Below are 25,817 nucleotides of genomic sequence, written 5' to 3' on the forward strand. Positions count from 1 at the left end.
AATTTGCATATAGCCAGGTTCTGAGCTGGGATGGTGCAGTGAGCTAAAAAACGGTGATGAATTAAAACCATGATCTATTGACTTGGTAAGAGTATTCTGCATCATTCAGAAACTCTGTCCATCACCACCCCCCTTTTCCAAAATCGGTTTTATCCACACTATGTGTGGGAGGGTATACTCAGACGTGAGTCCCTTGCTCATTGCACCATCAGGATTCAAGCAAGCCGGGCCGAAGAAGGCTGTGATGCCAGAAACCGGTCCCCGGAAGCTTGTTTCCTTCCCAGTATAAGAATTGGCTTGGTAGTTTGGTTTGCCCTGTTCCCATCATGCACTGGGACAGGAACAGACTAATTTGCATATAGCCAGGTTCTGAGCTGGGATGGTGCAGTGAGCTAAAAAACGGTGATGAATTAAAACCATGATCTATTGACTTGGTAAGAGTATTCTGCATCATTCAGAAACTCTGTCCATCACCACCCCCCTTTTCCAAAATCGGTTTTATCCACACTATGTGTGGGAGGGTATACTCAGACGTGAGTCCCTTGCTCATTGCACCATCAGGATTCAAGCAAGCCGGGCCGAAGAAGGCTGTGATGCCAGAAACCGGTCCCCGGAAGCTTGTTTCCTTCCCAGTATAAGAATTGGCTTGGTAGTTTGGTTTGCCCTGTTCCCATCATGCACTGGGACAGGAACAGACTAATTTGCATATAGCCAGGTTCTGAGCTGGGATGGTGCAGTGAGCTAAAAAACGGTGATGAATTAAAACCATGATCTATTGACTTGGTAAGAGTATTCTGCATCATTCAGAAACTCTGTCCATCACCACCCCCCTTTTCCAAAATCGCTTTTCTCCCACTACCAAGTAGCCTGCTTGCCAGAAGCCACCAACCGGAGACCCCCTACACCCCGCATTGGATAACAATGGGCCTCAGCACTCTGCAACCGGCCACCCCAGTGCCGCTCAGTGTGTAAATAGAGTGCATCCTTGACCCTGGAGGACCCCTGAGTCTACCCTCAGAACTTTAACTCCCACTACCAAATACTTACCCCAAAACCGATAACACTATTTTCCTCGATAGGATACATTTGACTGTTTTCCTGTGAAACATTTTTAAGTGTGGAGTTTGAGAAACTAAAAAAATTCTTTACCATTGCATAATGTAACAAAAACGATTTTACTTACCTGTTTTCAGGAAATGTCCCAGAGTAGTATCTAGGTATACTACTCTGTGTAAGCCTAGTAATTTCAAAAGTTACTTACCTGCTATATCAAGTCTATGTACTGCATTTACTAAGTATTGCATTTCTCTGAATCCATACTGTAAATCAAACCAAAGTGCATATACATTTACCATTCAAACTGTATTCCAATTGCATTACTACTGTTAAGTATTTATTGCTTATCTGAATCAGGCTTGCTTGGTTCTAGAAAATAAAATAACTAAAAGAATATTTTTATACAAAAATAATTGGTCTGAAGTTCAGTCTTTGAGTGTGTGAATTCATTGTCTGACTCCTCTGATACTGCCTTACTGCTCAACCACATAACCACAAATAGAGAGTGAGGTACTATCTAACTTTACCGCTGCCTACCTTTGGGGATCCACTGGACTTTGTGCACACTATACCTCACTTTTGTACAGTATATACAGAGCCAGCTTTCTACAGGCCTCAAGTGATCTGAAGGGGGGGGGGGGGGACGCGGACGCCAGGCTGTGACCAAAAGAAGCATTATGCTAAAACAGTGCTTTGTTTTCAGCCGAAAATAATTAGCTTAGTAAGCCGCTCTGTAATGGGCTATCACTAACATTTTTTGTCATTTATTTCCTAGATGGGAGAAAGTGTCAAGAGGGACCAGACCCCAAGTATTCTTCTAAACCTCCACCAAATATTTCTAATAATTACGCTTTGCCTGACTAGAATAGTATGTCTGGCAGTCATGTCTATGAATGCATTTTTAAACCGGTAATAGAACTTACCTGCAATGTTTAAATAAGACTAGATATATTTAAACATTACCAGTTTAATAGAATAATTTCTAAAAATTGAGAGGGGGGCCCCAATAAGGTTTTTGTTTTCATTGGGAGGTGGGTGTGGGGGGCATTAAAAAGTTTGAAGACCACTGTGCTAGGTAGTGTACCGCCAGTGAAATCCCTTGGTGTTTCAGTCCTTTCCAGAGGCATAGTGCATCCTAGACTCCACACCACCCTGTTTTTGCAATACCAAATGGCAGTGGTGTTGTCCGTGAGCCCCTGCATCGGCCTTCCTTTAATGGATGGTAGGAAGTGCAAATAGGATTGCCTTCAGCTCCAGATGGTTGATGTGGAGGCAAGACTCTGCCAGAGAGCAGATGCCTCTGATCTAATCTCCCACAAGGCGCCACCCCAACCTATAAGGGACGCATCAGTCACCACTATTAGTTCTGGGTGGGGTAGAGAAAGGGGTCTGTTGAGAACACAAACTTAATCCAGCAACCACCAATGGAGATCTTTTGCAGTCTCCTACAAAGCCTGGACATTATTGGAGCGATCCCCCTTATTCTGTGCCCCATGGACATCAGATCCCATTACAGAGCCAGCCTGCATATGCCACCTGGTGTGCCTGACCAGCAGAATGCAGGAGGCCATCAGTCCCACCAGCCTGAGTGCCAGCCTCACTGAGAACCAGGATCCTGGTTCAAATATCGGGATCATAGCGTTAATGTCCTGGAATCTTCATTCAGGGGGAAGCATGAAACTGCCTCTTCGAGGCTCATGACGAGCTCAGCTCGTCATGAGGCACACTGGAGCTGTGCTCATGACAAGGTGAGCTCGTCATGAACAATGGGCTTCAAAGCTTCCCAGCACAAGAGGGGGAAAGCCATAGCAGCCAAGTGGTTAAGTCAAGAACGGCTCAGATGAATGGGAGGGTTTTTAAAGGAGTTAAGTATAACCTCAGCACATTTATAGTGAGCCCCAACAAATGAGGAGGTTGAATGTAGTCTAGATGTTCAAGATGAATGTCTGGGGGCAAGCACAACTTCAGTAGCCATAGTTCATCATGGATGGGCACACCTTTTACAATTACCACTCTGGCCAGTCATGGGACTTTACAGCAAGGCTGTACGCTACAAGCCATTCATACACCGCACACAAAACTGCCATTCTGTACCTCTTCCAATCTGTGCTGATGAAATGGCATTCCATAAGACTGTATGGCTCCTCAGCCATTCATGGAATCACAAACTAGAGTTTCTTATATCCTGCATCAAGATCTTCTGTTTTGCGGTGCCAGGTTTTGACTAATATCATGAACCTAGATAGAATTTTAGTGAGACTCCTCCTCCATTCGCACTAGATGTAGAAATGTAGAAACTAGAAACCATAAAACCCACTAAATAAAAAACATACTCTTTCAAACGTGTCGAATTCTCCAGCAGAATAAGGGAAATAGGGTCGTGATGCCATAAAACATTTTACCTGGAACAGTGACTTGAATGATGTTCAGTTCTTCAACTCCAGCAGCAGTACCCGCTGCAGAAGCTGCGGATGTTCGGGAATTCTTGATTTTTCCTACAGGTAGGTGGGAGAAACAAGCAAGGTAAAACGACAGGCATTACAATCAGCTGAGTGGTGACATATTTGTTGGCACTCTTCTTAGCTCTTAAAACACAAATAAAACATTATTAGTCAACAGGTGAGCATCCAGTTATGGCCTCAGCACAGATTTGCTCAAATGGCTTGATCTTGCAAGAAAAACCTGACTGCAAAGTCTGGGAATTTTATAAATCTGTTAATTCTGCCTGCATTCTCTGCCAAAACGCACCATGACAAGTAGCGAGCCTTTTACCCCCTATGTGAACTAACAAAGTATGTGTAATAAATAAACAAACAGATAATACTCAATGGAGAACACATTACACATCCCACTAAACATATGCAATTTAACTTGCAATTGTAAAGGTATGTAATTTATTTAGGTCAAGAATGCATCCTAGAAGAAAATCAAAGTAAATATGCCATAAATAATATTCTAATATATATCATTTCTTTACATTTGAAACATTTCTACCCATTTGCTGTTGAGCACAAAACCGCTGCTATGGGTGTCTCAATGGAAGATTACTCACTTTGTAGGACGACTAAAGAAACGTCTTGCAGTTCAGAACTAAACATTTCTGGCCTGTGAAAGAATAAGCAACATTTTAACAGATTAGTAACAATTCTCAATTTTTAAGATTACTGTACAATTTTCCATGTGTTGTGAAAACAATACAATTGCGGAGACCCTGTAAGTAGGAAAAGCAAGTCTTCCTTCTGCATGGACTTGTGTGTTTACCCTGCCTTGATCTGGAAGTCCACATGCAGGCCTTCATGAGGTAGAAATACCATGGTTGGTGATGAACAGAAGGGAAAATGCTACTTAACAGTATGCATCTGTTCTTGGCATGTAGAGCTGCAGATTTGTACACGTAGCATTAGATCGCCACCTGGTGTTGGGCTCGGATGATTGCATGTTGTTGTCATCTTGGAAGAAGTCTTTGTAGTCACGAGATAGGTGACTCCTCCCTTGGACGTTAGCACACATGGGCATCGGCTCCATCTTTAGATTGTTTTTCGCCATGATGGGAAATGATGGAGTTAGTAGAAAGAAGAAAGGATGTCCATGCGTGTATATCTAATTAAGAGAAACCTGGAACAGACACAGGTCCCGGGGAGAAGGGAGGGCGTGTACTAATCTGCAGCTCTACATGCCAAGAACAGATGCATACTGGTAAGTAGCATTTTCCGTTCGAGGCATATGAGCTGCAGATTGTACACTTCGCATCGATTGTGCAGCAGTGTCTCCCCTAGCGGTGGTCACCTGTGTCTGTTGCAGTAGTTTGAAAGAGAGTTTTAAGGACAGCTTGGCCTACTGCAGCTTGCTGTTTGCTTGGCTTGCACATCAACACAATAGTGTTTTGTAAAGGTGTGTGTTGTAGACCATGTTGCTACCATGCAGATGTCGTCTAGGGGAATGTTTCCTAAGAAAGCCATGGAGGCTCCTAGTTTGCATGTGGAGTGAGCTCTAGGAGGAACTGTTAATGTGCGTTTTGCTTTGTGATAGCATATTTGTATACATTTAATAATCCACCTTGCAATTCCTGATTTAGAAATGGGATTGCCTTTATGCGGTGGTGAGAAGGCTACAAATAGTTGCTTTGTTTTGCGAAAGGACTTGGTCCTATCTATGTAATAGAGAAGAGCTCTTTTGACATCTAGTGTGTGTAAAGCTCTTTCTGCTACCGAGTATGGGTTTTGAAAAAACACTGGTAACTGAACAGATTGGTTTAGATGAAAAGGAGTAATGACTTTAGGAAGGAATTCAGGATTAGTTCTTAGAACCACTTTGTTACTGTGTAATTGTAAGAAAGGTTCTTGTATAGGGAAATCTTGAATCTCACTAACTCTTCTAAGAGAGGTAATAGCAACGAGGAAAGCTGTTTTCCATGTGAGAAATTGTAGTTCACATTTGTGTAAAGGTTCAAAAGGGGGTAAGAACGATGTTTAGGTTCCACACTGGAGAGGGTGGTAACCTAGGAGGAATAATTCTTTTTAATCATTCCATAAAAGCTTTTATTGCTGGTACTCTAAACAACGACATATGTTGTCTGTTTTGTAGATATGCGGCAATGGCTGCAAGATATAAACGTATAGATGAATAAACTAGATTACATCTTTGTAAGTGGAGAAGGTAACAGATAATTATTTTGGATGGAAGCATCTAAAGGTTCAATTTGATTATTATTGCAGTAAACGGCAAATCTTTTCCATTTAGAAGCATAGCAAGCTCTAGTAGTAGGTCTTCTGGCTTCTTTAATGATATTCATACAGTCTGGTGGCAGGTTAAGGTAACCAAACTCTAAGACTTCAGGAGCCAGATTGCCAGATTCAGTTCACTTGGATCTGGATGCCTGATGTCTCCATGGTTCTGCGTTAGCATCGATGGTGTCAGAGACAGTTTTTGATGTGGAACTAGAGAGAGTTCCAGCAGTGTGGTGAACCACGGTTGGCGTGCCCATGTGGGAGCTACCAGGATCAGTTTGAGAGACTGTTGTCTGAGCTTGCGTACCACTAGTGGTATTAGCGGGGTTGGCAAAAAAGCGTACGCAAATCTGCCTGACCAGTTCGTCCATATCGCATTGCCCTTGGACAACGGGTGTGGAAACCTGGCGGCGAAGGTTGGGCATTTTGCGTTTTCGTGTGTGGCAAACAGGTCTATGTCTAGATTACCCCACTTGTGAAAGAATGGTTGAAGAACTTGCAGATGTAGTTCCCATTTGTGAATCTGTTGTATCTGGCGACTTAACAGATCGGCTATCTGATTGTGACCTCCTGGAAGATGTTCTGCAAGCAGATATATCTTTTGTGGAATGGCCAATCTCCAAATGGTCTGTGCGAGCTGGGATAGTTGCAGGGAATGTGTGCCTCCTTGTTTCTGTATGTAGTACATGGCTGTCATGTTGTCCGTCCAGATTAAGACAGATGTGAGCGGCTGTCCACCAACACCAGGTCAGTTGTCCTTGTGCCTGATTCCACTGATGTGCTAGACATTCCTGCAATGGGCTCATTTGCAGTCTTGCATATGATACAATAAAAATACAAGATGCCATCATGCCTATTAGTGGCATGAACACTCTGGCTGGGAGGGAGTGCTTGTTTTGAAACCTTGTAACTAAGGCTTGAATGCTCTGTATCCTGGTTGGACTGGGATAAGCTAGAGCTGTATTTATGTTTATGGTGACTTGGTGTGGTTTATTGTAAACCCCAATTTGTGCAGTGTCTGAATTGTGTGAGATGTGTGTTGAGATGTGTGTTGAACACACTGGTTGAATGACTTTGCCATTATGAGCCAAAAGTATGGGAAGACATGGATATGTTGTCTACTGAGATGTGCTGCTACTACTGCTAGGCACTTTGTGAACACTCTTGGTGCAGTTGTGACCCCGAATGGAAGGACTTTGAATTGATAGTGTTGTCCTTCTAGCACAAACTTGAGATACCTCCTGTGAGAAGGATGTATGGGAATGTGAAAGTAGGCGTCTTTGAGGTCTAGTGTAGTGAGGAAATCGCCTTGTTGCAATAATGGGAGCACTTGTAATAAAGTGACCATGTGAAAATGATCTGAGTGTATATAAAGATTGAGAGGTCTTTGAAAAGGAGGTTTTCGAACAGGAGCCGAAAAGTTACATCCAAACCCAGTGGCGGAAAAAAACTATTTAAGGATGGAGCCGATGCCCATGCGCACTATCGTCCAAGGGAGGAGTCACCTATCTTGTGACGACAAAGACTTCTTCCAAGACGACAACATGCAATTATCCGAGCCCAACACCAGGTGGCGATCTAATGCTAAGTGTTAAATCTGCAGCTCATATGCCTTGAACACATATGTTTAAAGAGATAATGAACATACTTACCTACACCTTATTTGGTAGAGACACTATCTAACCACTGATTCCTTACCTTAGAATTATCCAAAGGTGTCACACTGGATTTAGAAAATGTTCGTGAGCAGTACCCCTGCATGCGGTAGGCGGCATAGTTTGGCCTTGGATGGCATCGTCCATGCAGGAGGGGACATGCACGTTGCCTAAATAGGTGCCACCCAAGCACACTGATGTCAGGTTTTTTTCTTGACTTTCCACGCCAGGAGCACGTAGCCAAGAACAACACTGACCACTGGGGTGGAATATTACAGCCCTAGAAATCTGTTCACAGAGCAGGGCAAATCGGTGGCTCGATAAGGAATCTGCAGCTAGATAGAGTTTCTACTAGAAAAGGAGTTACTGAAGGTGAGTAACTTGTTCATTTGACAGAGACTTCTAGCCCAAGATTCCGGACCTTAGAACAGATACCCAAGCAAAAACTTCCAGGAGGTGGGTCTGCGACACAATTTCACATCAAAAAGTCCTGTAGGACCGAACAGGCTTAGTTCCCATCCCCACGGATCTGACAGTCCAGGCAGTAGTGTTTTGTGACCGTGTGCAGAGGCCCATATTGCTGTCTGGCAGATGTCCAGGACTGGAACTCCATGTCATAAAACAGTGGTTGCAGGCTTGGCTCTGGTGGAATGAGCACGCAAGTCCTCAAGGGGCCAATGCGTAACAGATTTTAATAAAGCAGGAGATGGCCTGTCTCTCCAAGCCTTTCCCTTCTTTGCTCCGGCATACCCCACAAAGAGTTGGTCACCCACCCAGAACTCTTTGGTGCGTTCAAGGTAGAAGGACAATGCTCTTTTTTTGGTCCGGATGGTGAAGTTGCTCCTTTTTCTTAGAGGTATTTGGCGGAGCAAATAAGGTAGACAGGTGATGGATTGGCAAAGAACTAGCTTGTCTGGGTAGATGTTCAGGTACAGAGGCTTGGATGACAAAGCCTGAAGCTCACTGACCCTCCGGGCAAATGTTATTGCCACAAGGATGGTCGCCTTGATGGTAAGGACACTGCGAGGACAACTTTGCAATGGCTCAAAGGGAGCGCACATCAGAAAATGTATGACCAGATTAAGGTCCCATTTAAGCATGATGAAGGGCGAAGGTGGAAACGTCTTAACGTGTTGCAAACCTTTCAAGAACCTATTTCATTTACAACAAGGGATTTGAAGAGGAATGGCTGATCAGTCAACTGCAGAAAGGCTGAGATGGCAGAAAGAGGGCCCTTTAGAGTGCCCAGACCAGATCCCTGCTGGGTAAGAGAAAGGATAAAGAGAAGGACCTGAGAGAGGGGAGCAGAAAGAGGGTCAACTTGTTTCTCTGCACACCATGCCACAAACTTGCCCCACCGGCAAGTGTATACAGTCTTCGTGGAGGGACGCCTGTCTGCCAAGATAACAGTGCAGCCTTCAGAGGGACGGTTAAAAGCTGTCAACTGTCCCTGCTCAATCACCACCCATGAAGATGGAGCATTGAGAGGTTCGGTGGAGAACCCTCCCCTGCTGCTGCGACAGAAGACCCTCCAGAAGACGCAGAGAACCAATGCCCATGCTCAACAGCTCGAATACCAAACTCTCTGAGCCCAGTCCAGAGCCACAAGAATGACTTGGGCCTGGTCGTTCCTGATCTTCTGGAGAAATCTAGGCAGGAGCGGTAGGGACAGAAAGGTGTGACGGAGGCCTGAACTCCACTTGACATGAAAAGCGTCTCAGAGCAAAAAGCTGTCTTGGAAATTTCAGCATGCCGAACTGCTGACATTGCGTGTGTAGGAAGGTGGAATCGGACTATATGGTTACCCTCACTTTTTTCCTGGTGTTTTGCTGGTTTTTCGACTTAGTTGGCCTGGGACCCAGCTATTCAGGGCCCCAGACTATCTGCTTTCTCTATAAAATGGACTCCATGTACTTTAGGTACATACCAGATTGGTTACTGGGTCACTCTTGTGAGCACCTGTATAGTGTACCATAGGTAACCAGGGCATAGGTGTACCCTAGGCCTACCAGGGGCTGCAGCATGTATTGTGCCACCTCTGGTTTGCCTTCCAAACTGACACCACGGGTCTGTTCACACAGCCTGGGTAAGGTGGTGTAATCACCCCTTACTTAGATATAGTATACCTATATCTACCTTTACATATAGACACATATACACCTATGAGCCACTCCTATGGTAGGCCTCGACATTCCTGGAGGCAGAGTGCTTGGTTGTATGTGAGAGGATGCCCTAGCATGAGCTGAACCCCTCTGCAGCTTTCGGAACCATCTCCTTATAGCTGTTCTATGATATAGCCATACCATATACTCTTAAGTGCATTATAATCCTCGCGGTTAATGCGAACTTTGGTTTGGCTTTATCAAAACATTTAGTGTAAGGTGTCAAACACTTTGGAATAATATCCCCCCCCCCCCCGCAAATTCTGGCGGCGGGGGTAGCATTCCACCCTTCTAGAGGGAAAAGACATGTAAGTTACTGCTTTACCCGGTTAAAGTTAAACAGAGCCTCAGCATCACAAAATGGATGCTGCTATCACAGACACGAGTCTGCTGGAGGAAACTCAGGCAGGGGAGGCCTGGACAATAGGCTTCCTGTCCAGGGAGGCCAGCACCTGCCCAGACAGGGGTTTTGTGTAGTGGGGCAGGAAGGGCTGCATTCAGTGAATGCATCTAGACACTGCCTGGGGCACACAAGGTGCTCCATGCATAGCCCCGTTCAAACCAGTTGCTGGGGTACTCCAACCCTGCTCTGGCGCGAAACTGGACAAATGGGAAAGGGGTGTAACCACCCCCTTCTCAGGTCCACCCATAGGAGGGATCTAGTCAGGTAATCCAGCCCCCTTTCTTAGTATAAGTATAGGAGCTGTGTCCCCAGGACTTTCGATTATCCTGGGAGAATCTTTGAAAGACATATCTTGGACCTACGACATTTCATTCTGACTGGAAGATGGAAGACATCTCCCTTGTGGTCAAGGAGTGACCACCCTGTGCAAACAGGCACCAACAGCAACTTCGCCGGTCTGCAGTTTCAGGAACTTGAAGACTCTGCGACTCAAGAACTGGGCTTCCAGACTTCTCTGACCCCGATCCACATCCACAGCAAAGCTGAGACCCGTGGCAGACACAAGAGACGTGGGACCGGACATCTTGGAAATCCTGCATTTTGCTACCTGCACTCCTTTCCTGAAGCCTCAGTAAGTTGTGCATTGGGGTACGAGAAGCCTCAGCTCCGAGCACCATTTGCACCGAAGCCCAGGCCCCCACACTCCGCGAGTGTCCCGTTGGCCCCGCCTTTGCATTTGAGCTCGACGCGTCTTCCCAGTTCCTTGCCCGTTAGCTAGTGAGCCCCCTGAAGACACCATCTTGAATTTACTTTGCTTTCCTGGTTGCTCCAGGCTTGCTCCAGTTTCCCTAAAAAGGAGAAGCGCCTCAGTCCTTGCTGGTCTGCAACAGAGCCAATCTCGACAACCTGCGTGGGTTGCGGTTCCCAAGGCTTGTTCGGTCCAATCCGGATACTGACACCCCAGTCATCTAGATCCATCATGGGACAGCTCGAATCCAGCGCCTGGTCATCATCAATGCTTTTTGGACCTCGTGGCTGAAGAGACAAACTTAACTTCTTCACCTTCAAGCACCTGACATCGCCTAGTTCCTTCCTGGTACCTTCCTGGTCACTGGCTAGTGACCCAGACTCTCCACATCTGCTTTCAGGTTCTTCACATCACCGATCCACCCTTGGATCCACCCGGACACTTTTCCTCTGGTCGCCTGCAGCACTTCTTTGCAGCTCTCCATAGAAAACGACAACGAAACCTGACACGAAAAGACACCTATGCACCCGGCTTCCCTGGGTGAGGTAACACGAGTACTCCGGTGCTCCCGTGGGTCTTGACTCTCAAAGTGTCCTAGTTTAAAAGGGTTCCATCCTAGTCCATCCGGAAGTGTCCTTAAATTGCCTATTTGTAACTTCTTCGTTTCCCATAGAAAGTCAATGGTAACCAACATCTGTGTTTAGACACTGCACGTGTCTCCCGTGGGCCTCCTACTTCCTAACCTTTGGTTGTTTAGTGTAGCCCCAGCGATTCCACAGGCCCCAGGCCTGCTTTCTGACTCTCACATGGTACTTATACCACTTTCTTAGTATATGGTTTGTGAGGCCCCTAGGGCATAACGTATACTGTGCAACATATCGTATATTAACTGTGTGACTTATATTGTATTTTTACCTCTGACCTCATAAAGAGTGCAGAGGGGTTGTGTTTAGATTAAATACATATATATTTGATATATACCTTGTGTGGTGTCTTTTCATTTGGTATTCAAGGGATTATATATGGTAGAAAAACTTGCTTAACTCGCCTACTGAAGTCTTAGCCTGAAGACTGCTGGTTCATGCTACCACTGGGATAGCTCTCTATAAGGTTGACTTAAGAACCACCACCAATAAGGGTCGATTAGACTGGGGCAAGGTGCCCACTAGAACTAGTGGTCATCATATGCCAGGCTACCTTCTCACAGCCTGTTCTGGCCGGTGGTGAACAGATCCAACCAAGGCTCTCCCCACTGCTAAAAGAGACCTAGCAACACCTCCGGATGCAGACAACACTTGTGATTCGCAAGGCATCTTTGGCTGAGTTTGTCTGCAGTGGAGTTAAGATAACGAGTATTGCAGTACCACATGGTGGTGGAGGTGTCTGAAAACCTGCACGAGCCTTACCTTGATGGAGGGCAGAAAGGCTTTTGATGCTAGCTGGATCGCCTGGAGATCCAGTAGGTTGATGTGAAGTCCAGATTTAGCCCGAGACCAGAGGCATCTGAGCTCCACCTCTCGCAGATGGCTGCTCCATCCCAAGAGTGACGTATATGTCACCACTGTAAGATGTGGGTGGGTAAAGGAGAGGGGCCTGCCGCTGAATAGCATTTCATTAACCACCACTGCAGATCTTGTGTAGTTCCCTCCGAGATCTGGACATTGACGGAGAGATTCTCCTGATGCTGAGTCCACTGGAACTTCAGGTCCCACTACAGAGCCCACATATGCCAGCGGGCTGTGTCAGAAGCTGGATGCTGGAGGCCAGCAAGCCTCAGAGTCACTTTCACCGTTATTCAGGATAGAAACTGAAACATCGGTATCATAGCCTGAATAATCTGGAATTGCTGTTCGTATCCAAAACTGCCCCGTAATCATAACAGCTCAGATGAAAGTGAGCATCTGAAAGGGAGTCAGGTGTGATTTCAGCACATTTATTGTGAACCCCAGCAAGTGCAGGAAGTCCAATGTAGTCTGGAACTTGGAGAGACAGCCTGGGTCAAGCCTGACTCTAACAGCCAGTTGTCGATATAGGGGTAGACTGGCACTCCCGATCTCCGCAGATGAGCTGCAACCACGGCCATCACCTTGGTGAACACCCAAAGGGCAAAAGTAGGCACTGCAAATGGAAAGCGCTCGTGGTCCACTGTGAATCAGACTATGCGGTGCTTAAGGCTATTGATGAGGTTCAGCTCATTTCCTCACAATGAGATTCCATAAGGAGGCAGGTGGCATCCTGGGTGGAATGACTCGGACGTCTTTCCAAAAAGACTGTATTGACTGAGACCCTGAAGGTAAGCAGCAACCGCAGCTAAATTAAGTCTGATGGAGGCATAAGCGTGGCCCGATTTGTGCAAGTGAAGTAGATAACAGACAATGTCTTGGACTGCTGCTTAGAGAGGGCTGATGTGCCTGGGAATACAGTAGTGCACAAACCTTTTCCATCTTGGTGTAGGCATGCAAGTCTCCTTCAGGATGGGCGTGCACTATGGAGATAGGTTGAGATAGCCAAATTCTAGGACCTCAAGAGCCAAATTTAGCGGCTTGGGGTTGAGGTGTCTTAGCGTGCACTGGCTTTAAGTGCAGAGGTCCGATCGGTTGGGTAGCTTCGGGTGAGGCACTACGGACAGGTTGAGGAGGGTGGTGAATAAAGGATGCCTGGTCCGGGTGGGTGCCACCAGAATGACTGTGGGGGATGTTTGCCGAAACTCCTGAACCACAAACGGAAGAAGTGGGAGAGGAGGAAAAGAGTAGGCAAATATCCCCAACCAATTTAACCATAGTGCATTGCCCATGAACTGTGGGGACCTGGAGGCGAAGTTTGGGAATTTTGGGTGGTGGCAAATAAGTCTACATCTGAAAATCCCTATTGATGGAAGTACAGGAGTAGGACTTGTGGGTGGAGTTCCAACTCATGGACATGTTGCTGTATCCTGCTAAGCAGGTATGCAAAATCGCGTTCCACTCCTGGTATGTATCCCACGAGCAAAGAGACTCTGTGATGGAGTACCCACTGCAAATACCCTGGGCTAATGCAGACAACTGCGGGAGTGAGTGTCGCCGTGCCTCTGTAGGCCAAACATGGCAGTCATGTTGCCTGTGCAAATGAGGACTACCTTGTGCTGGATGTAGCAGATAATCACCTAGCCTGATAGTTTGATGGCCAACCCCAGTAAGCGGGCCTCCCACCTGGTGAGGGAGGTGCCCAAGGGTCGTTTGAGGCACTAGGCCGAAAAAGGGCCAGCCTTGCAGTAGACGGATGCTGTTCTACCACTGCAGAGAGCTAGGAGTGCTGCCCCTGATTAACACTAGATCCTCCCAGTGACCCTCTGCTGATGACCACCATGCAGCTAGGCACTCCTGTATGTTTAACTTGGCACAGGAAACAATTGCAATACAAGATGCCATCCTACAGATGAGATGCATGGCCTTCCTAAACATTACTTGGAAATCTGGCTGAAAAAGGGGGAGCAGCGATTGGAAAGCTTGAACCATTGCTGGACTGGAATAGGCTTTCACAGTGACAGAGCTAAGTACTATCCCCAAGAAGAGCTGAACTTGAAGGGGCTGGAAGTGGGACTTGGTGGCATTGATGGTAAATCCTATACCATATAGGAGGTCTATGGTGGCCTGCTGCTCTGTTTCGCTCTTGATCAGCCAGTCGTCTAAGTAAGAGAAAAGTGGACACTGTTTCTCCTGGGATGAGCAGCCACCATGCCAAGAGACTTGTGAACTCCCTGGGGGCGGAGGTAACCACGAAGGGCAGCACTTCAAACTGATAATGCTGGCCATTTACCACAAATTGGAGGAATAGAAGATGTGCACTGTGGATCTGGAAGTTGGCGTCCTTCAGGCCGAGAGCAGTTATCAAGTCACCTTGCTGTAGTAAGGGGGTGACATCCTAGACTGTCACCATGTGGAAGTGCTCTGACAGGATTGTATTTGTTGAGGGGCCTGAGGTTAAGTAAGGGCCTGAGAGACCAGTCCTCTTTTAAAAGAGAAAGTAAAGGGAGTACACCCCCTTGCTGTGGTGGTGGAGCGGCACAAGCTCTATGGCCTTCATGCAAATGAATGCCTCCACTTCCTCCTGAAAGAGGCACTGATGTTCTGGGGAGAGACTGTGTGTTGGGACGGAAATGTCCTCAGCATGCTAAAAGATATGTAACCCTGACCTGAGAGTCTTACTGTTTACTGTATTGTTGTCTGGATCCCTAATGCTGATTTGTGTGTCATATGTAAACACACATCATGCGTGTGCTCCATGACATAAGCTTCTCTCACGGCTTGTGGTCTTGTCAGACCGGATAGGACACCTAAAGCACTACCCTCATAGTGGTGGAAGGCTATCGCCTTCACCAAGAGTTGAGCAGCATGAACACAGTGATAGCAGCATCCCGTATAGTGATCAGTAGAAGTGAACATGTCCTTTTTACCCTGTGTCACTAGAGTGAGACCTACAGGTTCACTCACCTTTTTTAAAGTTCTGCTGCTGTGTGATTAGGTCACCACGTGGAGAGCTGAGCAGCGCAGGGTAATGACTCTGCGCTGGATGTGTTTATGCCTGGGAAGGGAGCAATATAGATAGAGCAGTTCTGTGTAGTGCATATAGATTAGAGCATGTGCTGAGTGCATGTATGCCTCTGAGGAATATATTACATGAGACATGTAGTGCTGCAATGCCTGTGCAAGGAAAGCAAGTTCTGGGTGTATGCATGCTTGGGAAGAGTAGAGAAGACATAAGGAGCCGAGGAATACCCCCAGATTTGTGTACTGCTGCATTCCTGTTAGCGGGGCGAGACAAACACTGGAGGAAAGGAGGCAGAGGCATCCTATTTACACTTCAAAAGGGTGCTCTGTGATTCAGAAACCGATCACAAGAAAGGGGCCTGGACACATCTCAGGAAGAAGGGAATCATAAAAAGCAGAGCTAGGAACCCAGGATTACCATTTTGATGCACATGTCATTGTGGCTGACATCCAGGTGTGAACCCTGGTCACTCCCATGAACTGTGTCTATCAACTTTGGAGTCTTTCCTGCTGCGACAGACAGCCTTTTAAGAGGAAAGAAAAGTTGAAATGTACACTCCAAAAGAATTAGAACCCCAACATAAAACCTCCAAGACTCAGACCCTAAATAATATTTAGTGTATTGAAAAGGACTATTAGAAGGGGTGGTTGACTCTCCAAAATGTGTCATCTGCTAACATACACAGTGTGTGAGAAGGGTAAGTTCATTAAGACTTCTGCCTGTGACCGGGTATGGGGGCCAAGGCCTACTAGTCTCTCTGCTGGGTGACGGGACATCACCCAGGGAAAACAATCACCTGCCGTGGAGCCTGGAGCACAAGACCAGTGTCTCCTGTGAGGAAGAGGAGAGAGTTGGAGGATGCGAAGACCAGTCAGGAGCCTCCCTGAGTGAGGTGTGAGGGAATGGCTGTGCACCGATCGGGTCTTGTCCATGAGCAGAAGTGATCCGCCAATCCCTGTATGCCAGGAGAGGACCATCGTGACCTGATTTGTGTCACTATTTATTTATTTATTTTGAAAGTTTTATATAGCGCGGACAAGATCTTTGCAGATATCAGAGCGCTTTACACAGAAGGGGTACATGAGGGAACATAGTCAAACAAGTAAGTCAGAGGAGCATACAGTACAAATAAGTGAGGGCAAAGCCAATCATGTAAATCAATAAATCAATAATACAAGTAATACAAATACGCAGCGGGGTCAAACAAGTAATACAGATCGGTGCATATTCTTAAGGAGACTGAATTAATAGTTCAGGTGTATTTTGCCATGAGGATAGCTTTTACTTCTTTCTTAAAGATTGTAGTGGAAGAGATGAGCCTAGTTTCGGGGGGGGGAGTGAGTTCCAGATCCTGGGTGCCATTCCTGAGAAGGAGCGTTTATATGTTTTTTCCTTCCGGAATCTACGAGGTTTCAGCAGAAGATTGTTTGTGCCTCTAGTGTTTCTAGCGCCGCCAGAGATTGTCAACTTCTGAGTGAGGTAGCCGGGAGAGTTCAGGTGTACCGCCTTGTGAGTCACTAGCGTTGTGCGGGAAGTGCCAGGTCCACCCTGCCTCAGTGCAGTGATCCCGTATGCCAAAGGGGGCCACCATTGAACTATTGTTGCCAGAAGACTTGTTACTCCTTTAATTGGTGACCCCCGTATGCCAGGAGGGTCCACCGTTGTGAGGGAAAGTGTAGTGAAGAAGTCCTGCACCTGACTCATTTCCCTAGGACAGTTTAGGACACCGTGTGAAATGTCACACCCTCACTGGCCTCTGGTCGGGAGCTGGAAGATTGAGTTATCCCACCTCCCCCCACCGAGAGGGGAACGGTGACATACCTCGTGAGCAGATCCAATTTCTGGGACCAGCAGACAGAGCACCTCAGAGAGAGGGAGGCTGCGCCAGGCCCGGACTGGCTATAGCGGGCACCGGGCAATCCCCCGGTGCGCCGCATGGGTGGGGGGCGGTTTTGGGCCCCTGGGGGCCGATTTTGTTACAGGGCCGTTTTTGCAGCATAGGAAGGGGGGTGGGGGTGCGGCCGAGCACTCCGCCAGGGCTGGTTTTGGTTCCCAGTCCGGCCCTGGACTTTGCCTAACATGATCTGGGCTTGTGAGCGCCCGCACTCGCTGCACTGCTGAACATTGCATACCGCCGGAGCGGGTAAGATTACAATTGGGCTCGCTGCTATCGATGCTGCAGCACCATAGATAGTTTTGAATCATTTCGGAAGAGTCAAAGTGGAACTCTTACGTACAGCCTAATAGTGAACACTTCCTGGATGTGGCCACCAGTGAATGGGGAATAACCCTAACCACGTTATAAGGAAGAGGGTGAGACAGGGATTTGCCTGACAACTACTAGAGCTCTGACCTGAAGACAATTGCGTTATTGCTCATGAATGTAGTTAATCCTTTGCATGTGTAGAATCATGTTTCTTATAAGAGTAAGTAGTGGACTGGACACTGATTTATTTTTCGTTTCAGTGTGCAATTTGAGGTATGAGTCGTGTTCACTTGCATGAATCTGCACCCCTCGAATCCTACACTTCTCCCCAGCCCCCAAAAAGGAGCTTTTGTCAGCTTACCCACAGCTACAACTGGGAGTCAAGTGCAAGAAGAATACTTGGCCCAGTTGCTCAGGATGCATAGTTGAGGACCCATTGGTCTGAGGTGATTTTCACCCACCATAGCAGAAACCCGTGTAGTCTTCCCCCAACAGGTGTTATGTGGTCAGGTGAAAGTGTAATCGAGTTACTGTTTGGCGGAGGTGGCACTCTTGGTGGCCTAGCCTGAGCCTCTGCTTTGCCCCTAGAGCTATTGCCCTTGTAGCCCCCTTTAAAGTAGCCCCTGGTAGGTGTTTGCTGGGTCTGTTGCCTCTGAAAGGAGGTTGAAGACTCGGGAGAGGTAGTTTTGGATCCTGCCCGGTACTAGGACCTGCACAAGGGGCTGCAGGTCGAAGGCGTTTGGAGTGCCCCCATGGGCTTTGCGGTTTTGGTGTCCTTTCTAATTTTCTAGAACATCTGGTCACCCTGCGGTCGGAGGAGGTCGCCATCGAAAGGCAGTTTGAGCAGATGCTGCTGTAATTCTTGCTTGGAGCCAGAAATACTGAGTCAGGTGGTGTGGCAAATAAGGACACATCTGACAGTTATCTTGCCCTCTGCCACGAGGTCTTGGCCTCACTTTTTGTTCTAGTCGGGGAGGTGCTGGAGTGTGCCCGGTCATACTTAGAGAGCAAACTGACAGCATTGGCAATGCGCCACTGAGTCACAGATTGAGCAGTGACGTGCTTACCTGCTGTATCTTTCTTTTTGCTTTGTCTGGGGGTGGTCGTGCATCACCGGTGCCCTGGGCGTTGGCACACTAACGGGAGGTATAGAAGACTAGGTAGTCAGGAGAGAATTAGAGCCCCTGATGTATGCAGGGTCAGAGGGCAATACTGTGTGTTATTTATCCACCCTGGGTGAGAACCCTGGCCTTAACTGGCTGTTTGAAGATGTCAGGAGCGTTTAACACTGGGAGGCATTAGATGGAGTGCTGTGTGGAGGGGAGCTTCTCCAGCATGCAGCCTTCGTGCTCCTGTGTGTTATGCATTTCTCCTTTGAGGCAAGTGGCTGCCCTGTGGAGCACCTCAAGATACGAGGTGGTATCGTCTGGTGGGGATGGCATGGCGGGATAAAGTGTTCCTAGGGGAGTAAATATCATAGTAATTTCATGGTTGTTATGTGGTTGTGGGTTGAAAGGTGCATCATGAAGGTCATGAAATGATCCTGGACTGTCTCGGCCCAAGACCAGTGTGCAGATCCCTGTGGTGAGAGAGGCCCAGGGTCAGCTAGTGGGAGGGGTGAGGCAGGGAGAAAGGCAGCAGGGGAGAAGGTGAGATATGAGATGGTGGTGAGAGAAGCCCAGGGTCAGCTAGTGGGAGGGGTGAGGCAGGGAGAAAGGCAGCAGGGGAGAAGGTGAGATATGAGATGGTGGTGAGAGAAGCCCAGGGTCAGCTAGTGGGAGGGGTGAGGCAGGGAGAAAGGCAGCAGGGGAGAAGGTGAGATATGAGATGGTGGTGAGAGAGGCCCAGGGTCAGCTAGTGGGAGGGGTGAGGCAGGGAGAAAGGCAGCAGGGGAGAAGGTGAGATATGAGATGGTGGTGAGAGAAGCCCAGGGTCAGCTAGTGGGAGGGGTGAGGCAGGGAGAAAGGCAGCAGGGGAGAAGGTGAGATATGAGATGGTGGTGAGAGAAGCCCAGGGTCAGCTAGTGGGAGGGGTGAGGCAGGGAGAAAGGCAGCAGGGGAGAAGGTGAGATATGAGATGGTGGTGAGAGAAGCCCAGGGTCAGCTAGTGGGAGGGGTGAGGCAGGGAGAAAGGCAGCAGGGGAGAAGGTGAGATATGAGATGGTGGTGAGAGAGGCCCAGGGTCAGCTAGTGGGAGGGGTGAGGCAGGGAGAAAGGCAGCAGGGGAGAAGGTGAGAGATGAGATGGTGGTGAGAGGCGCACAGGGTCAGCAAGTGGGAGGAGTGAGGCAGAGATAAAGGCAGCAGGGGAGAAGGTGAGAGATGAGATGGTGGTGAGAGAGGCACAGGTTCAGAAAGTGGGAGGGGTGAGGCAGAGAGGAAGGAGGCAGGGAGGAAGGCAGCAGGGGAGGAGGTGAGAGATGAGATGGTGGTGAGAGAGGCACAGGGTCAGCTAGTGGGAGAGGTGAGGCAGGGAGGAAGGCAGCAGGGGAGAAGGTGAGAGATGAGATGGTGGTGAGAGGCGCACAGGGTCAGCAAGTGGGAGGGGTGAGGCAGGGAGGAAGGCAGCAGGGGAGGAGGTAGGAAGTGAGAGATGAGATGGTGGTGAGAGAGGCACAGGTTCAGAAAGTGGGAGGGGTGAGGCAGAGAGGAAGGAGGCAGGGAGGAAGGCAGCAGGGGAGGAGGTGAGATGTGGTGGTGAGAGGCACAGGGTCAGCAAGTGGGAGGGGTGAGGCAGGGAGGAAGGAGGCAAGGAGGAAGGCAGCAGGGGAGGAGGTGAGAAATGAGGTGGTGGTGAGAGGCACAGGTTCAGAAAGAGGGAGGGGTGAGGCAGGGAGGAAGGCAGCAGGGGAGGAGGTGAGAGATGAGGTGGTGGTGAGAGGCACAGGTTCAGAAAGTGGGAGGGGTGAGGCAGGGAGGAAGGAGGCAGGGGAAGAGGTGGGAGATGAGGTGGTGGTGAGAGGCACAGGTTCAGAAAGTGGGAGGGGTGAGGCAGGGAGGAAGGAGGCAGGGAGGAAGGAGGCAGGGAGAAAGGCAGCAGGGGAGGAGGTGAGAGATGAGGTGGTGGTGAGAGGCACAGGGTCAGCAAGTGGGAAGGGTGAGGCAGAGAGGAAGGCAGCAGGGAGGAAGGCAGCAGGGGAGGAGGTGAGAGATGAGATGAGGGTGAGAGAGGCACAGGTTCAGAAAGTGGGAGGGGTGAGGCAGGGAGGAAGAAGGCAGGGAGGAAGGCAGCAGGGGAGGAGGTGAGAGATGAGGTGGTGGTGAGAGGCACAGGTTCAGAAAGTGGGAGGGGTGAGGCAGAGAGGAAGGAGGCAGGGAGGAAGGTAGCAGGGGAGGAGGTGAGAGATGAAGTGGTGATGAGAGGCACAGGGTCAGCAAGTAGGAGGGGTGAGGCAGGGAGGAAGGCAGCAGGGGAGGAGGAGAGAGATGAGATGATGGTGAGAGAGGCACAGGTTCAGAAAGTGGGAGGATGAGGCAGGGAGGAAGGAGGCAGGGAGGAAGGAGGCAGGGAGAAAGGCAGCAGGGGAGGAGGTGAGAGATGAGGTGGTGGTGAGAGGCACAGGTTCAGGAAGTGGGAGGGGTGAGGGGTGAGGCAGGGAGAAAGGCAGCAGGGGAGGAGGTGAGAGATGAGGTGGTGGTGAGAGGCTTTGGGTCAGGGAGTAGGAGGAGTGAGTCAGGGATAAAGGCAGCAGGGGAAGCGGTGAGAGATGAGGTGGTGGTGGATGAGGCAGAGGTAGCCAAGGACTGGTACCTCTGTCTATGCGCATCATAATGTACATGCATTTCTTTTAATATACACCACAGCAAATAACATGTCGAATTATGATGCAGAACATAGTCACGCAGATGATGTAACACAATCAGAAACTCCAGAAGTTTTAAAAGACACTGCTGACTTTTATGTAGGTTTGCCTGAGAAACACCTGTAGGAACAACATGCTAAATAGACAGAAAAATTCAAGAGTGAGCGCAGCCTACCTTTTGATGAAAAATTTGATCTTGTTTCTATTTCTGAGGATTTTCTCCAGCCTTGGGATACCAAACGTCGATGGCCGACGGAAAGGCACTCCCTCTGGCAGACCTTCGACGTAGAAATCTTCAGGGTACGATTCGAAGAGAGCAAACGGGACGGTGTAGGGCTTGTCGAGACCCAGCGCTTCCCCTACGACAAAGAAAGACAATGTGGGGGAAAGGAGAAGGGGGTGATAATAAATGTATTGGAGAGAAAAAAATACAATGGGAAATAGAAAGATCTGATCAAACATGTAGAAGAGTGTGGCTTAGGGATCTACAGATAAATAACAGAAAGCTACACCTCAGCATTGCTACACCTACACCAGGGCCCACGGCTCGGAGTACAGCAAAGGCACGTGCTAAGTAAGACCCATTTGCATGCCTCGGCCTCCCCCTTCACAGGCTGATCTGCTCCAGAAAGGGTCAGAATGGCACCAAAATATGTTCTCAATGGCGGGGGCACAAAAGTGTGCCACGCCCCCAGAGTACTCGAGGATCTCCATGGTGCATGGGTGAGGAGTTAATTAGGAAATACACTATTTCCACCAAGAGTAGCCGAAACAGACCTATCTGTCAAAGAAATGAAATAAGTGAGAGGGCGGGATTGAAGTTCAAAGAAAATCCAATAGGAATTGAGTCATTCCTTTAGATCAAACAGGAACTGATCACGGATACACTTGTGCGCACCAGTCTGCGTCCAATGTAAAACAAGGGAAGGCCCAGAGAGGCAGAGGAGTGCTCCAGTTGTTGCAGTTAAATTACACACTTGTAGTAGAAGTGTAAGTATCCTGAGATGCAGCCGTCCTCACGGCTACTTGTGCGAGTTCCTACAGTAGTAATGTGACTGTGCAGCTGATGCAATAAAGCTGTGGTAGCAAATGATTCTCCCCGTCTCCTACACTTGAAAAACAATTGGCCTCTTATCCCAAGTTCACATATCTTAGGAGGAGCATGGCTGGGGCAGGGGGTACCGCTGGATCTAACTATTCCAGCTCTTGTCCTGACACCAAAAATACATGAATGACAAGTTATTTCCCACAAAATGGGGAATAACAGGCGGGACCAGGAATACGTAGCTTAATTCAGTGTGTTTGCCCATTATGGGGAAAATCCTCAAATATAAATGGGGCAACCCAGTAACCCAGGGAACTGGGCGGACAATAGTTCGTTCTGATGATGACCCCGTTCTGATTAATACATACTTAGGGATTCGAAATGTCGACAAAATAACCTATGTGGACTGTGTTTTAATATATTGATGGTGGATAGCAACACTCGCTCCATGGGTGCTACCTCGAAATCTCCTACTATCCCGATTAGCCACATATGAATAGATTTCTGTACATAGCACATATGCACTTTTTGCATCAATAGTCACTCTCTAGGAGCACCGCACAATTGTTTTAAGACTAATGAATTGAATTGCAAATCTCAAAGAATAAATTGAACAAAATGAATACATCGCTTTGATGAACTAATTGTGTTAATGGTGTTTGCACCCGGATCCTAACACTCTGCCGTGGAAGTCAAGGGCTACACTTCACCCATAGGGACCACTTTTTTTGTGACACATTCTGAGGCAAAGACCGCGTCCAAATCAGTATCGATTTACCAACTGCTTGGAGGAAATAGTAAATAGATGTGGGGTTTGTTTCTGCCTCTCATGCGGGCGGGAGTAGAGTGTTTGCAGCTCCCCAGCTCCAGGAGGAAGGCAGGCGAGCACAGCAGCCCTGGCAGCCTCTCCTAGGCGTCTTCGGTGACATCATTAGCGGGCCTGGCACTTGCAATCCTGGTAAATCTGGGCCCAAAAACAGGTCTGTAACTGCCCGAGCAGTATTCCCTCTAGGGATATCACTCCTGTTAAAAGGACACTGGTGTCCTTACATTTTAGTCCACTTTTCTGAAACAAATGTTTTATAATAACTGTACTTATGGAATAATAGTGAAAGTTAAAAAATTCACCCAATAAGTATTAGAAGCGTCCAAGCACATTGCTTCACACTTACCACATTTTTCATTAAAAAGTGCATCCACTTTCTGTTTAAGTTCTGTAATTTTGGCATTCCAGGCCTCTGTTGACAAAGGACACAGTGTAAATATGTTGTATATCCAGATCACTTGCAAAACATAAAAGCAATGACGTTTCAAAATTTAAATTGCATATACTTCTGAGTGTGCAGAATGGGCCTCACCAACGGAAACCATAGGAGTGGGCATCGACATGCAACGTGATGTAGCAAACACTTGGCAGTGATGGAGCTTGGCAGTTCGGGCTGGACTGTTCCCATGAGGCACAGGGTCAGACTGATTTGCATATGGCCATGTCTGAACTGGGGTGGCAGAGTGAGCTAAAGAACGGTGATGGATTAAACCCAGATCAGTTGACTGGGGGAGAGTGCTTGTATTGTCAACGCTCCGTCCATCATTTCCTTTGGTTTTTCTTCGAAGCAAACACCCACACAGTTGTAAGATTTTAGATTTTCACAAACACTTCTCAATGCGTTCCCCAAGCTTGTTTGTTCATCCAACTTATATCTGAATGAGCCAGATGTTAGTGCTGCAGGGAGTGTGCATCACTAACTCCCATTCTGAAATGTTGTGCTGGAAAGTAATACTTAAAGAAAATGTTACTCAGAGAACAATAACTATTGCAAAAGAAAATTGAACAAGTCCCTTGCTAACACACGTTCTGGGGGATACGGATTCCTTGCCTTAGAATACCCACAGGCACCAGACTAGATCCAGAATGTTTCCCAGCAATGCTTCCCCACTTCACAAAGTGGCACTGTGTGGCTCTTTACTGGCTCCGTACTGCCAGGAAGTGATGGCACCACTGCTCGCTGATGTCAGTTCATGGGCATCTTTTCCGTGACCAAAGACAAGGAGCGTCAGTTGGTACCAGTGTGCAGAATCCTAACTTGAGGCCTTTTTAGACGTCAAGAAGAAGCCACTCAATAGAACGGGGAGGAGTGAGGGCAATGAGGAATTACGGTTAGAGAGAGTATCCACCAAAAAGAGTATTATCGAAGGTAAGTTACTTATCCTTCAGAGGAATTCTTTTAACTGCAGCTTCCTCCATTTAAATGTGATGTCAAAGCTGTACCTCTCCAGGTGGAGGTACTGTGGAGTGGACCAAGACCTACATGTCTGGCAGGACTGAGTGAGTGAAATGTCCTTCCTGCCAGACTTGGCTTTCAACTCAGTAATGCTTTGTGAATGTATGCACTGATACCCTTGTTGCAGACTGGTAGATATCAAGGACAAGCACCCGGCATGTCAGCACAGTGGTAGCAACCTTAGCCCTCGTTTAATGGGCTCTCGCGGACATCCTGTCCCTATTATACACACAGAAATACAGAAAGGATGTTACTCCCTCTATTGCCAAAGAAAGATGGAGTCCTTTGTCCTATTTTAGATTTTCACCCTCAGAAGACTTTCTTGAGGAAGGACAAATTTAAATTCTCATACTGGCCAAGGGTCTGGTAGCCTTGGACCTGTAGGACGCATGTATCCATCCTGCAGTTCCACTGACGATACCTGAGGTTCAACGTTGGTCAAGAGCATTGTCCGTTTGCAGTGCTCTTATTCGATCGTACCAACACCCCCCCGGGGTTCATGAAAGTGATGGGGTGGTAGCTGCACATTTTCGGATGTTGGAGATACCAGTTTCAATTGACCTTGACAGCAAACCTCCTGACATCGCTGTGGTTCTCGATCAACATGACAAAGTCACCAGGAACTCTTTTGCAAAGACTTGCTTTTCACAGGAGTTGTCTAGGACATGGTGCAGTTCAGGGCCTTTCCTCCGCCACAACCAGTTGACAGCATTCGGGCTATGATCCCGAAGCTTCAACCTTTGCCTTGGATGTCGGTGAGAGCAGCTCTGAGGTTTCATGGTCTGTTTCCTTTGTGCATTATACTTGTCCACTTCGACAGGTGGCATATGCATGCTCTGCAGTCTCAGTGTGCGCAGCACCAAGGAAACCAGTCAGTGCCAGCCAAGTTTCAGAGTAGACGGCATAAAATCTCAAGTGGATGCTTCTCGAACGCAACCTGACCAGGGTTTAAATCCCTCTACCTTCCACACCCAGAGTTGACAGTGGTAACAAAGAAAAAGTTACTTACCTACGGTAACAATGTATCTAGTAGAGACATAGTCTAGCCGCAGATTGTGTCTTTGCTAGGTTGGGGAGGTTATCTGGGAGTGGTGAAGATGTGAAGAGACTGGTCTCCGGAGGAAAACCACCTTCATATTAATCTATTGGAGTTGTGGGCCAATCACCTACCATTAAAGGCTTTCTTACCATACATCAAGGCGAGT

The 25,817-nt window shown here is 47.8% G+C and overlaps 1 protein-coding gene across 8 annotated transcripts in view; it reads right to left on the reverse strand.

The window, feature by feature from the left end:
* Window positions 1–25,817, reverse strand: part of GTF2I (general transcription factor IIi) — a 1,750,178-nt gene that overhangs the window by 192,800 nt on the left and 1,531,561 nt on the right. For all 8 annotated transcript variants that reach the window (XM_078679426.1, XM_078679427.1, XM_078679425.1 and 5 more), the window contains exons 25-28: window positions 23,503–23,568; window positions 21,461–21,644; window positions 4,109–4,161; window positions 3,459–3,551 (exon numbers count right to left, since the gene is read on the reverse strand). In XM_078679426.1, coding sequence (XP_078535552.1) covers window positions 3,459–3,551; window positions 4,109–4,161; window positions 21,461–21,644; window positions 23,503–23,568 — 396 coding nt within the window. The remainder of the gene's footprint in view (window positions 1–3,458; window positions 3,552–4,108; window positions 4,162–21,460; window positions 21,645–23,502; window positions 23,569–25,817) is intronic.

The sequence above is a fragment of the Lissotriton helveticus genome, chromosome 3_1 (assembly GCF_964261635.1).
Source record: "Lissotriton helveticus chromosome 3_1, aLisHel1.1, whole genome shotgun sequence".
Lineage (NCBI taxonomy): Eukaryota > Metazoa > Chordata > Amphibia > Caudata > Salamandridae > Lissotriton > Lissotriton helveticus.